The 15,088-nt window shown below is 34.1% G+C and overlaps 1 protein-coding gene and 2 pseudogenes across 1 annotated transcript; 2 read left to right on the forward strand and 1 right to left on the reverse strand.

Moving 5' to 3' along the window:
- Window positions 1-208: 208 nt before the first annotated feature.
- Window positions 209-589, forward strand: LOC132054163 (uncharacterized). The gene has a single exon (XM_059446216.1). The coding sequence runs from the start codon at window positions 209-211 to the stop codon at window positions 587-589; it is 381 nt and encodes a 126-aa protein (XP_059302199.1).
- An 8,222-nt stretch (window positions 590-8,811) lies between these two features.
- On the forward strand, window positions 8,812-9,625 carry LOC132054164 (cytochrome c-type biogenesis protein CcmE homolog, mitochondrial-like; annotated as a pseudogene).
- A 3,599-nt stretch (window positions 9,626-13,224) lies between these two features.
- Window positions 13,225-14,594, reverse strand: LOC132053475 (L10-interacting MYB domain-containing protein-like; annotated as a pseudogene).
- Window positions 14,595-15,088: the final 494 nt, after the last annotated feature.

Consider the following 15,088-nt stretch of genomic DNA (forward strand, 5'->3'; position numbering starts at 1 on the left):
ACACTGAAATCAGCTAGGGGAATGAATCTTTAAATGTAGAATCAGGCAACAATCTCCAAGACTTATTAGGACCTCTCTCATAAAGTGGATAGGTTATGGATCCATTCCGATTACATTAAAGGTCGACATTTTCACCTTATGCCTATTTCCCAACAAGCTTGTTGGATGATTAGGAAGTTATTTGAAGCTAGAGGAAATTCTGGAGTTAATGGTTAGACCAATCAAGACTGACAAGAGCATTATAAGTTATCACCAATTGCTAGGTGACCCTAGGATGACATGGAAATGCCTCATGTTTATGAATGATGCCATACCCAAGGCTAGGTCTATGATGTGGCTACAAGTTCAAAATAAACTCCTCACAACTGACAGAATTGCAAGATGGAGAATTGACATGGATACAAAATTTACATTGTATCAGAACCAAGATGAAACAAATGATCACCTTTTCGAGGATTGTGAATATGCGCAGAGAGTATGGACAAGGCTACTAAGATGGCTCCACAAGCAAATACCAACGACAACATGCTGGGATGAGTACTTAAGGTTCATCATTGAAAACTGCAATGGAAGAACTCAAGCTGCCTAGATCTTTCATATTGTGTATGCCGAGTATGTCCATAGCATAAGAATTGAACGAAATTAGAGGACATTTGAGAAGCAAGCTCAAGACTTGAATAACATAGCAAGATAAATAGCCATTGTTTGTAATGTCAGGGCCTCAACTAGAATCCGTAATGTTGTTATTAAGCTTATTTTCCAGCTTTTCTGCTCTAGAGTTAGCATACTTTTGCTTTGATGTTTATATTAAGATATCATGTTGTGTCATAGTTTTGTCATGGATCTTGTAATCATTTTCACTTGGTGATTAATGGAAAGTTTAAAAAAAAAAAAAAAGTTGGATCAACTTTTCATGATAGGACTTATGGCTTTTATAAAATGTTGATCAATGGAAATATCTCCAATACATTAACCAATGAATAATATATACGCTTAAATTTTTTTAACTTTCTTCCATGGATGATTCACGCAGTTAGAAACAATTATAACATCAATAACACTCCATAAATATATAAGCTAAAATAATGAAATTCATTATTTCCAGTAAAAAAAAATATTGCAAGTTTCTTATGAGCTACTACTTTTTTACTTAAACAACTAAAATTGTCTTGCATTTCATAAGTTGAACAGAAAGAATAATAAAACATGCAAGATAGTAATGTCTTACCCTACAAATTACAACTAACTTCGAATAAATTATAAGAAACTTAAAATCTTACCCAAAAAAATTATCGAGACAGACAAAGGTAGTGAGAAATTAAAGCATAAGCAAAGTTTGCAGCTTACTGCGTTTTAGGTTGCACTTCTTGAACATGTTGATTTGAGATGAACTTGAGCTACTACAAAATTTGCTTCGGCTAAAAGTTCAAGCACTATAATTTTTCATTGATATACCTCCATGCCCGTTGAATTTTTTTATCTACCCAATTCATGTTGCATCATATATATATATATATATATGGGAAGATCTTAGGTGAAAAGTTAGATTACTAAAAGGCAAAAACTACTTCTTTGGTATTTTGTACAAAGATGTAAATATATATTTAGATAAATGCTAAGTATCATATTGAATACAATACAATGAATCAGCCACAATTGTGTCTCTTGCACATATCAATTAATTTAAAGAAGTTATTACCCGTCATTTATGTAAAATCTTTATAGTTTCTCTGAATTGATCATTCATATTCCCAATCATGTATTAGTACGTTATTTTTACAATTCTTTGGTAACTGCATATTCATTTATTGTTAGAAACAAAACTCTCTTTATTACTCTCAAAACTTGAAAGAATTTAAGGAGTTTGCAATGAATTCTGATAGATAACAGGCATACATGTGCAGCGGAAGCAAACATTCAAGACCAAATTCTTACATGTAAACTAGACAAACATAATCAAACACGAGATTGGAACACTAACCTTTTGAAGCTGTTACACAAATCTTCAACAGTAGCCGTGCTCTCTAGGTCTGCGATCTTCTGCTGTGTATCCTGAATTTCTATGAACGAAATACTTGAGTGGCAAGTATTGCGGCTAGAGAATAATCATCGCTTAGAGCTGAATGGCCTTGTTTATATATACACGTTTTTAGGGTAAAACCCCAGCAAAAAACGTGTGCCACTTTCGTTACCCACCAAGGATATTATTTTTCCTTTTATTTTCCTTGTTCTAGAATATTCAGGCACAGCAGGGACCACAGATTTAGTAACGAGGCTTCCTATTGCAGTATTAATTCGGAATATGAGTGAACTAATCCTACCACAATAAATTACAATTTATTCCACTAAAAAACTATAACTGCGCTCCTTAGTTTAATTTCGAAATCTTTCATTAGAAACTTATTTAACTCCCCCATGTTAAGATTACATATACCAATCAAAGAAATTAAATTACTGACAATTTAATTCATTGACTAATATAATCCTTTATACTTTCGCTTAACTTATTTCATGTGACGGATACAAAATCCACCTATAGGGTTTTCACATGAAAACTTATAAGCATTCATAAAAGGGTATCATCAATCTCAAGGTCGAGACATGGATTCTATCAACTAATTGTTATTTCACAAATGCACTTTGCTATTATCCAATTTACCAGGAATACATTGACTCGCAATTGAATCATACCTTTTAATAAATCAAAATAATAAACAAAGGACATTGTTCATAGCAATCATATCAAGATTAAGAGTATAAGTACATTCAATGAGCTAGAGAGGTTGTTTTATATATTCAGTACAAAAATATATATCTCTACTTGGTCCATTCAATACATACAAAATGTACTACCATAAGAAATTGGAATAAAACCATTCTCATAATCAAGATATATTATATTTTAATGTTATGCTACAATCTTCAAGATACTTTGCCCAGTTTCATATTTGAGTGTGAACATTAACTTTATAACTTATAAGAACCGACAATTTAATCTTCTGCGCATGAGCTAAAACTCCATACACCAAATCGTCCACTATATAAGTAAAGGGCATACATATGAACAAATGATCTATTTCAATAAATACTTTATTGAATTGAATAAATAAATAAATAAACAATTTTTCCTTAAAGAATAAAACATAATACTATAATCAAACCGCATGGTTAATAGTATATCTTAACAAATTCAACATACATTATAGGCCAAATATGTTAACAAAATCTATCTGAATGGTCACATTCTTCATTGCTATTTAATGATGCAAGGAAAATAACTTTTATATCTCCAAAACATGGAAGGACCAAAATTAGGCAATTAATGGGATTATAACTTATACATCAATCTGTTCATCTCTGTTTATGCGCTTTCAGTATTTGATTAGGATGTGGAGGCTGCATGCACCATTTTATCGTTGGAAGAACAAAAAAGAAGATATTGTATCAAACGAATAAGAAAGAAACATATATAATTCTTTGTATTATATATTTTATGTCTATCGGAAAGCTACAAGTTAATATGTATGACAAAAAATGAATTCCTCATTTTAGGATGTCTTTGATATTTTTAGGCAGGGCTATTTTAACTTTATTACCAAGCCAAATTTCTGGAAGGATTGATTTTGACAAAAACAAAACGTTACAGATTTAATATATTGAGGTAACTCTGATATTTCTCTAATGGAAGAGAATAATTGCAAAAGCTATGGTAGGAAAAGCATTAGCTGTAGCTAAATTGCAAAATAACATATTTCTAAGCTGTTAAGTAGCTATGAAAACTCTAGGGACAGTTAAATTAGAGGCTCGAAGCCATTCTTTTAGTTAAGTTATCCTTTGAAAGTTTTTGTTACTTACACCTAATATATAGGGAAAACTACATGGCTCGACAAACTTCTAGTGGTAATGACATTTAGTAGCTATAGTTTAACTTAATTACTTCCCATAGCAAACATTTGTATATTAATATCATTTAGTAACTAATAAAGTAAAATACACAACTTTCAATCCTCCTATCCCATTTTCATTTGTTTCCTCAACTGCTACCTGCACCTTATCCACCATTACCCTCCGTTCTCCTTCCCACATCTTCCCTCAACTGCTACCTGCACCTCAATTCCTTTTCCCGCTAAAGCTGTAGACATCCCTCTCCGCACTCCCAAACTCCACCACCACCGCGCCACCTTCTCTCCCCTTCTCGCCGCCATCGAATCCCTGGAGAAAGTCGTTACCCTCGGTGATGAAATCTCCAATTTAACCCTCGCCGATGCCCAGAAACTCGTCGAATTTTTCAGATCTGATCAGAAATTTTCAAATCTGAAGGTGACGGTGATGATGACGGAGAAAAGAAGGTGAAGGACAAGAAGGTGTACACAGATCTGATCGGAATTTTTGACCGAAAGTTTTTTTCCAGATCTGTGTATACATACACTGTATGCATATTTTTTGGAAGTTTTTTTTCCAGATTTGTGTATACATACAGTGTATACATACACTATATACAATAATTTTTTGCGTTTTTCGAAGATGTTTTTGTATACAAATGACTAGAGTGAATTTACGCCTGTATACAAATGAATACAATCAATTTTATTTCTTGTATTCAATATTTAAGTGTATTCGTTATTTTTTTTGGTGTACATATGTTGTATACAGTGTTTTTGGCCTGTTTTTGTTAATATTTTTGGTGTATCTCTGTTGTATACGCCTGTATTTGTTGTATACATACTGAAAAATATGGTGTTTGTTAATTTTTGGTGTATATGTATTTTTATGTATTCATTTTTTACTCACTGTATTTATGAATACAACAAGCCAATTTATGAATACAGATAGTCATTTTCATGAATACAGTGAAAAAACAGGAAAAAAAAAATTGTTGTATTCATGAATACAGCGAAAATAAAAAATGAATACAGTGAAAAAACCGTATACAACCGTTGGTAGCTGGGTTGTTGCTACAAAATGTAAATATTGAAACATTTGCTATGTGGCTTGATTAAAGCCCAAATGTTGTCATTTATATAGTTTGCCCTAATATATATTAGATAAAACTTATTTGCACTTCATTTTTCACACTAAATCGTACTATTTTATCATGATTAAGTCATAAAATTGAGTGTTAATTAATTATGATTTACGCAGGAGTGTGGGCTAGGATCGACATTTATCATTTTTCTTTATGTATGTAGTTTTGTAAAAGTTTACTTCCATTAATATGGTATACACGCGCCAAAATCAAGTATAGTAAAATTTACAAGGATACAAACAAATGAATCATTGATTAAATGATTAGAATATGAAGAGAAAAATAAATGATAAAACATCAATTCTCATTCTTTGTTCTCAGATCATGAATTTATGTTGAACTAACAGGTCATGAACTTATGCATGCCTTGATCTTATGTCTAATAGTCTACCAAAACAAACAAAAAATTTACGAACCAAAGTATGTGGTTTGCCTGAAGAATCATAAAAATGTCATCTATCAAAACTTGTTTGATCAGAGGAATTCTTGTTATTTTCTCCAATACCATAAATTTGTTCAACTCCAATTCAAATTTATCTCGATAAATTGATATTAGTAGTTTGTATAAATTCAAAAGAAAAAAAATTAGTTTATTTTGATTCCATGTTAGGACTTCTTACCTAATTCAAATAAGAAAAAAGGGAATTACTGAAGTCTTTGGTGAGCGGAATTGATCCCAAGTGTTTCATGTGAGAAAGCACTCACCCAACCAACTCAGCCAACCCTTATGGATAATAAGAAAATATTTATTAAGAGTAATATTTTAGATGATTTTAAAATTATAAATATTAAAAAATAATTAAACAACTAGTTTGATCTGTGTGAAATCTATTTTTAAAGGATAAAAAATGGAACAAAATTTGCTAAGGCACTCGATTTCACGGTCTTGCTGAATCTTACACCCTCGAGACCACCAGCCCTGTCCACATTTTGTCCATAGCGATGGCCCCACACTCACTGTCAGACTTATGCAATCTATCTATCCCAAAGCTATAAATAAGGGAAGCTGTAAATATATTTGGGGTTTCTTGCTTAATCATCTTATTCATATCTTGCTGTGTCCATTATTTTTATTTAATATTATAGCTTTCAATCTAAGCGAGGGTTTATCGGAAACAGCCCACCTACCTCCCAAGGTAAAGATAAAGTCTGCGTACATTTTACTCTCCCCAGACCCCACCTTGTGAGATTATACAGGGTATGTTGTTGTTTTTTATAGCTTTGAATCTAAATTGATAACACCTAGTGGTCTTTTATTAGTGGCCATCTTTGTTTGCTGATATTCCTCACAGAACCTTTTGTTTTTTTTTTTTGTTTTTGGGAAAATAACACTCTATGTTTATTTGGAGAAAATATTTACCCGGGCCCATATTTTTAATATTACCCGAAATGACCCTTTTATATATTATTATACACTTTTATACAAGGTTGATACATTGTCTACAGTAAGTGTATAATGTTGTATATAGTGTGTATAAACACGGTTGCAACAAACAAAAACAGTTGGCTATGCGGATGTAAATTAAAAATATGGCTACGTGAATGTAATATTTTATTTTGGATTGTATATTATTGAAATTTATTCCTCTTTTTGTGTCTATATGTCACTCAACTTAAGGAAATAGCTCAGCTATGTCACTAGTAAAAAGGTGTGAGAGGAGTGAGGGCTGGTAAGTATTGAAGGGTTTAGATAATCTCACGTGGGAAAATCGGGTACTAGTAGAGCTCGTTAGTAGTTAGTGGCATGAATGAACCAAATGTGTCACGGAAGTGATATTTTTATCTCAATATTAACAAGTGGCATGGATCGACCATTTCTGATAGTTCGATGGCATATCAAAATTACAAATCAGTTTGTTACATAAAATTATAAGCTTTATTACATAAAATTAGAAAAGATGGAGGTTTATTTAAGAATATGATGCAAAAGGTTGAATGTCCTACATCAATGATAAACAGAAACATAAGTTAGTATTGTTGCCCATGAGAGTCATGTATTATAAGCGATTGGGAAAGGGCTCAAATATGTCACTGAACTTAATGAAATGGCTCACATATACCACTCATAAAAGAGGGTGAGAGAGGTGGGAGGCGGTAAGTAATGAAGGGTTTATATGATGCCACGTGGCAAAATATGGTAGCAGTAGAGCTTCGTTAGTGGTCAGTGGCGCGTAATGAACCAAATGTGTTACGGCATGATATTTTTATGCCCAACTATTAACAAGTCGCATGAATAGGCCATTTCTGATAGTTTGATGGCATATTTGAGCTTTTTCACTAATTAAAACACAAGTAATTGTATATGCATTTCAATTCCTCATCAATGTATGCAATTTTTTTTCATTTCATTGTGATGGTTATTTTCGTTATAATAGATGGAAAGAACAACAATATTATAATGAACATGAGATAGTATTGCTCATCATTGTTGCTGTCAAAGTGCTTCATAATCGAGAAAATGAAGATGTAACAACAAAAAAGATTGAGATATTTCAGAATACTCAAACATTCCCTTTCTTTTTTGTGAGATTAGTTTTGTTAAATATTTGCAATTTGGGCTAATATCTGATAATCAAACTTGGAAAATTGCAGAAACTTGCTTTCTCACAGTTTTCCCACAATCAAACACACTATACATAATTGAAATATAAAGTTTAATATTACTCCCTTCATCCCAAAAAGATTGTCTTATTTTCCTTATTAGTTTGTCCCAAAAAGATTGACACATTTCTATATTTAGAAACAATTAACTTTATGATATGATTTACAGCCATACAAATATCTAAGGCTTAACTTGTTTTGGACCACACATTTTAAAAGTATTCATTTATTTCTTAAACTCTGTGTTAAGTCAAACTAGGACAATCTTTTTGGGACGGAGGGAGTCGTAGATTCTACAAATAATTTTTGAAAGTGATAACAACAACAACATACCCAGTGTAATCCCACAAGTGGGGTCTAGTGAGAAAAAGCATATGCAAAGTTTGCAGCTTACTACGTTTTAGGTTGCACCTCTTGAACATGTTTGATTTCAGATCAACTTGATTTGAGTGGTAAAGAAAGGTACGACAATATCGATAAGAATATAATGAAATTCAGCAAACACAGGTTTGCACAAACTTGCAGGTGGACTCGTCATGATAATCACAACATTAGAAGAGATAAGCTTGAAGCTGCCTGTTTAGTTTCAAACTCACGCTGCCACCTTCATGCATCCCAAAAATCTTGGCCCATTTCACCACAATAATGGCCAACTTGATAACCAGTTTGCTCCTGAATAACTTCTGCTGGTTGATAAGTTATTCGTGAGCAAACTGGTTATCAAGTTGGCCATTATTGTGGTGAAATGGGCCAAGATTTTTGGGATGCACCAAGGTGGCAGCGTGAGTTTGAGGTTATTCGTGAGCAAACTGGTTATCAAGTTGCCCATTACAAGGTTATCAATTTTCGTCTCTTCATTTTATCTCTGCACTCTCAACTGCAAAAATTTTGTACCTTTTTCTGTCTATGCTTCAAGGTTTAGTCCTATGTATTGAATTTTTGACTGTTTGGATTTTTGTATTTTTTGGGTATATGTGTCTTTTTCTTCTAAGTTGAAATCAATGGATGATACTTTCACGAGTTACATTGATTTTTTTTTTCTTTCTATTTCTTCTTCCAGGATAAGTGAATATTGGGATGTTCAGTTGAATCCTAATTTGCCAAAGGTTTCCGTGTTGGAACGCTGGTTTTCTTTACTTTCACAAAAGTCCTGATTTGCATTTCCTGTTTACTTAATTAAAATAAATTGGTTTTGGGTTGTTGATGCAGGGTGATTATCCATCTTTAACTTTGTTTGCTCTTTACACGGTATTTGGTATATACTTTCAATTACCGATTACCGAATTAACCGAAACCGAACTTTGGAAATACCGAACCAAATACCGAACGTCCACCCCTAACCTTTATTCCCTCCTCAATATCTCCACCCACGAGCCGATAAATTCCACAAAATCTCAATGTCTTCAAAACTCTCATCTCGTTTAGCTTCTCGTCTAGCTTCCCGTCTTCATTCCGCCACCACCATCTCTCCCCAAATCTCACCCTTTGATTTCACTTCTCCACCACCAATCGCAGCCTTTAGTATTTCCCCATTTCAATACCAACCAAACCGTTTTCACCCTCCAATCCTTCTCCTCCACACTATCCCGCCCTGCCCGATCCCACCCTTCAGCCCAGCCTCATATCGAAGCCAGAGCCCGTCAACTCCAAACCCGCCGTCTGTGGACCTATTCCATCACATTCAGCTGCATAGCAGAATTCATAGTAATAGTCCTTAACCAATTCCAAGAACAACTTGTATTCTATGTAACCCCTACAGATGCTCTATCAAAGCACGCTGAGAACCCCACGAAATCCAAATTTCGGCACGGTGGATTAGTACTAGAAAATAGTTTTACACCAATACCCAATTCCCCAGAAATGGAATTTGTGATAACTGATTTGCTTACTGATACTTTGGTTAAGTATGATGGGTCGTTACCAGATCTTTTTCGGGAAGGGCATGTTGTAAATCTTACAAAAAATACTCCATCACGAACATTGTCGGAAAATACTTGATCACGAACCCTTGTATAGAAAAACTTGAAAGCTTGAGGCATGTCAATTAAGACACTGTCCTTAAGATTATTTCACCTGGTATGGGTGTATCCCCCAGGATTCAACAAGCTCTTCTAGTACAAAACTAGGAGCCAGAATCTAACAAAGATCAACAAAAGAAAAACCCAGCACAAGAGAAGAAAAGTGAAGGAGTTTGTCTCTGTATTTTTCCACACTTAGCCAAAGGAAAACCTTGATTATATAGTGAGTAACCATCTCATGAAATGGCTCAAAATGTTGGCAACGGTAAAGAAGATCATGAATGGGCTAAGGATTAAAGGCTAATCAAAGTCGTTCACAAATGCATATAAATTGTTAGATTTCTCCTTCTCATTCAGCTTGTGCATTTTGTTTTCCATGCTCATGTTTTTTGCCTTGTATTCTGAACTCGTTTCAAAATTTCTGATCCTGTTAGTATGTGGATTGTTGAATTTCTCTTAGCTTTTCTGAGTTCTTTCCCGATGGGCATGTCAAGTTGGTTAGATTTCTAGAGAATATTGATTTGGTATCTTCATACTGTCTTTGGAATTTACTTAGCATTTTTGTTTTAATTTTTGGGTGTCATTTGGAGTTCAATTTCTTATAATTTTTGATGTTTTGTTTGCTTATTGACCTGCAGTAGTTTTCTATTTTCTGTCTATGTTTCTTGATTTTGATATACCTTAAAATCTTGGCTCGTGTTAGTTACCAGGGTAATGAACAATGTTACTGCACGGAACATGTTTTTCATGAACTTATGAGCAATCTTGATAGACTTTGGACTAATTAAGGTAGGATTTGATGAGAAAATAGATTCTTGAGGGGGAAAATGTGACCTTTGAAATAGAAAATATAGTGGAAAATCTTCTCGCACCTTCGCTCAAGGGCCTCTTGTTTTACCTTCTAAGTTAATAGACTACTCAATCAATCAGTTGCCTGTTTTCAAGTATTTTTTGTACTTACTCATGTCCTCAATATGTTTAGAGAAAATTGATCCATGGTTTGTGAGTGGAGAAATATCTAGGCTTATGTACTGAAAAGAAGTTATACAATGTTTGTGATTGTAATAGTCCATGGTTTCTCACATTTCAAAGTTTTTTGATGTCTCTGTTGGGATACACACTTTCTATTTTAGATTATGAGTATATTTTTTGCATGTTTTATTACTGGAACAACAAATTTGGTGGGTTCACCTTCTTATGTATAAAGTAATTTTGACCTATATATTTAGTACAATTTTAACCGGGCTGCCCTATATTTAGTATAATTTTCTGTTTACACAATAAAAATTTTCAAAAAAGAGTGGACTTCAACCAACAGACCTTAATCGTATGTGGCTACGCAACTACCAGCCAACACGGCGCCCTCCCTTAACCAGAGGTCTCGGGTTTGAGCCCTGTGTATGGAACAATCCTTGGTAGGGAGCATTTCCCTGCAAATCCAGATATAGTCGGGCTCCGATGCGGGTACCAGACATCGGGTGGAAACCGGAAAAAAAAAAAAAAAAAACTACCAGCCAACACTAAAATACCACTAGGTTGGTTTAGAATATATAGTAGGAATGGGTCACAATAATTATTATATTTTCTTAGGATCTAAATCAGTTGCAACTCCTGCTTTTGGTATATAGTGGCTTAGTTAAATTATCTTTTGCCCTCCAAAGAAACTCTTAGATTCTTTTTCATACATCAAGTAAACAAGATAATCTGTAAGACATTTCTTTAAGATAATAATGTCATAAGAGAAGCTAGGACAAGCATATGTGATTCATGACTTTGGAGGGTATATATGTGGAGCATTAATCAAGTCAACTTAAGGACATTACAAGATATTCATAGTGCCCAAACTAAGCCCCAAAGGCTATCTTGAAGACGTTATATTAGCTGAGGGGCACCTTGATCTGATGATAGCAAGATCATAGATTAGCCGTAAAAAAGATGTGTTAGAGCCCGTTTGGATGGGCTTAAAAAAAGTGACTTTTATGTATAAAGTGATTTTAGAACTTTTAAGTGCTGAAAGTTATTTTTAAAATATCCATATAATACAAGCATCAAGCATTAGAAATGTCACTAGCAATCATATCACGAAACCCCATCCAATAGACATCATTTTGTTCTCCTACATCTTCGACATCTACATTGTTAGCTCTTGAAGTTGTGCCAATATCATTAGAATCAACCGATGGAATATAGCTCTCATTCTCGACTGTTTGGAATGCATCATCCACATTGCATTTCTTTCTAATATAATTGCGAATAGCCATAGTAGCAAGTACGATGTCCCTTTGTGTGTCAATGTGATAGTATGGCATGTCTCTCAAAATAGACCATCTTGCTTTCCAAACGCCAAATGTGCGCTCTACTACATTTCTACAAGAAGAATGTAAATAGTTAAATTTCTCAATGCGTCCTCTTGGCTCTCGCAATTGTCGAGTTGCACCGCGGCGAAATTCAGCTAGGTGATATCTTACATTATTTCCTTTGTACGGAGCCATGTATCCTTTCATGTGTGAATATCCTGCATCAACTAGATAATATTTGTTTCCGCGTGGATGTGGAAAGTTGAGCTCTTCTCTACGAAGGGCCTCAGCAAATATACGACTATCGTGAGCTGCTCATTCCCACCCAGCCCATGCAAATGTAAAACACATATTAAAATCAACAACGGCGAGAATATTTTGAGTCGGATAACCTTTACGTCCAATATATGGTATCTCTTGACCTTGCGGTAATCTAGCTTTAACATGTGTGCCATCAATTGCTCCAATACAGTCCTACAAGAAGTGAATGTAAAATAAGAAACTTGGGATCCATTTTTTTCTCGTTGAATTCTAAAGGGCAAGAAACTATCATAAAGCTTTTGTTATATAAGGGTAGTAAAGATACAATGCGAATAACAAATTATCATAAACGGGTTACTTACTTTAAAGAAAGGGAGCTATCTTTGTTTACATGGCTTGTGAGCATCGCAACCATCATTATAATTTGGATGTGGTTGAATGATATCTCTTGCAAGCTTACAAACGGCCTTTAAAACACTATGAAAGTGTCTATGAATTGTCCTTCCAGAATGTTGAAAGATATCTTGTATCATTCGATTTCCAACTCCATGTGCACAAGTCATCAAGAATATGCCTAACATTTCATGTATAGACATTCCACGAGTGGGTTTAAGCCCATATTTATCAGTTTGGTCATTGGATAGATCGATGAACACCGCCTTCTTCAGTTGGAAATTTTCATAACAACGAGTCTCATTTCCTCGTAATATCTCTTGAATAAACTCATTTCCAGAGCGCATTGATGTACGACAAGGTTCTTTGCATAGGTATTTTTCACAATACATCAAAATGTATTTACCTGTTATATGACATAAAGCCATCCACTCCTTCGCATCTTGCTCTCTCCGAATCTCTTCTAGTTCTTGATCTTCGTCATCTAACAAATCACTTAAATGAGGAGATACCACATTGCTAATATCCCAACTCTTCATTTAACTGAAATGGAAATGACTCAAGTTAGTAAAGAATGAAATTTTTTCCAACAACCCAATTTCAAGATTTTTTAGAAACTCCATCGTTTCAATGCACTCATATCTATCTTCGGAAAATCACATTGTAAATCTCAAATTACTATTCCATCAAAGAAAAACAACCACAACAATACATAAAGTTCCCACATTCATTAAAGCCAACACAACAACAATAACCATAAGGTCTAAGGATACAACCACAACGTCAACACAACATTAACAATACATAAAGTTTACACGTACAACCATAAGATTTAGGGATACAACCGCAATGTCTAAACAAGAAGCAATAAGTAAAGTTTACACGCACAACCATAAGATTTAGGAATTAAACAATAAAAACATTTAACCATAGCAACGCAATCAGCCCATTTTCTCAAGGTGTAACTGATAGTTATACTCCAACCAAGATTTCCGAGCTTCATCAGTTTCCATCTTAAGAAACAGTTGACGTACATCCTTCTTAAGAAACATGTTGCAAACATAGTTGTACTTTCCACTCCCAGCAGGAATATCAGAATAATTTGCCAACATATTCATACACTTATCGATGACGGGATCATCTACCGAAGGGGATGTAGCAGTGCTTTTACTAGACATAAACTCTACTAGAGAGTGTATATCCTCTCTCATTGATGCCGCACCAGATTTTGCCTTATTTTTTTTTTTACTTGATTGCTAGTTCCAGTATCATCAATTGAACCTCGTCTTTTAAGTGACAACTTAGGAAACATAATAGAATCCACATTCTGTATATCATCACTTTCATCGTTCCCTTCATCACTAGGATTGATAAAGTGTTCTTTGTCATAGCCACCAATATTATTTGTTCCTTCTTCATCAAGAGCTACTCCAATGCCAGACATTTGTTCTTGATTCGCTGCACGTGCTCTTTCTCCAGTAGCAACAATATCAGAAAACAACGCATCATAGGGATACCATATAAGTGAAAGATCTATTTTCTTGAACTTATTGTATCGATCATCCTCCTGAAATCAAAACTACTTTAAACTAACCAAGAAATTTAGCAATGAAAGAAAAAAGAAAGACATATAGAAAAACGTGAGAGATGTACCTTAATTTTTCGCTCCCACCAATCATCATCTGCCATAATTGTATTTTTTGTGGCATCCCATCCTAAACCTGTCTCCCCTCTCATCAACTTCTTAAAAAGAATCCAATATTTTTTCATGTTATCCCAATGATTTTTCATTTATTTTTTATCATAGTTTCTTCCCGTGGCTCTATTGAATTCTTCAACAACATTATTCCATCCATCTCTATTTAAATGAGTATGTGGTCTACGTCCTTGTCTAATCTCATTTTCACACAAATCTATAAATTTAATGTTGGCATCATCATCCCACTTAGCATTACTTCTTGCTTTACTAGTTTCTGGCATGATTGAATGTAAACAATCTGAAGAAAGGAGAAATAAACGGTCATGAACTCTGTAACATCATAATGTGGCAGCCCAATAACTAAACACATAGCCACAGCCGCAGGCGCAGCAGCCGCCGCAGCAGTCATATCGATACTCCGCCTTCTTCAGTCGGAAATTTTATATCAATGATGAAAATTTACATGTAACAAAATGCAATTGCTTATTCAGCTAATATCTTCTTTTTCTCTAAGTTATGCAGCCCCCTTTGAATTTATATAGATAAACAAAACAAAAATAATCGCTTTAAAGAAAAAGAATGAGGGATCAAAGGTCCTGTTGAGTAATGTAATGTACTTTCTTCTTGCTTTATTCTATAGAATTTTCATCTTTTCTTGTTGACTCCAATAAGGATCAATGCACTGGGTGCCATGAATATTATCAAATTTTCCAAGCAGTGTTTAAAACTAAAGATGCTTCTCCATGTAAGAACAGGTCAGCTCCATTATGAGCTTAACCAAATTTCACTATCA

This window comes from Lycium ferocissimum, chromosome 4, assembly GCF_029784015.1.
Source record: "Lycium ferocissimum isolate CSIRO_LF1 chromosome 4, AGI_CSIRO_Lferr_CH_V1, whole genome shotgun sequence".
Classification (NCBI taxonomy): Eukaryota; Viridiplantae; Streptophyta; class Magnoliopsida; order Solanales; family Solanaceae; genus Lycium; species Lycium ferocissimum.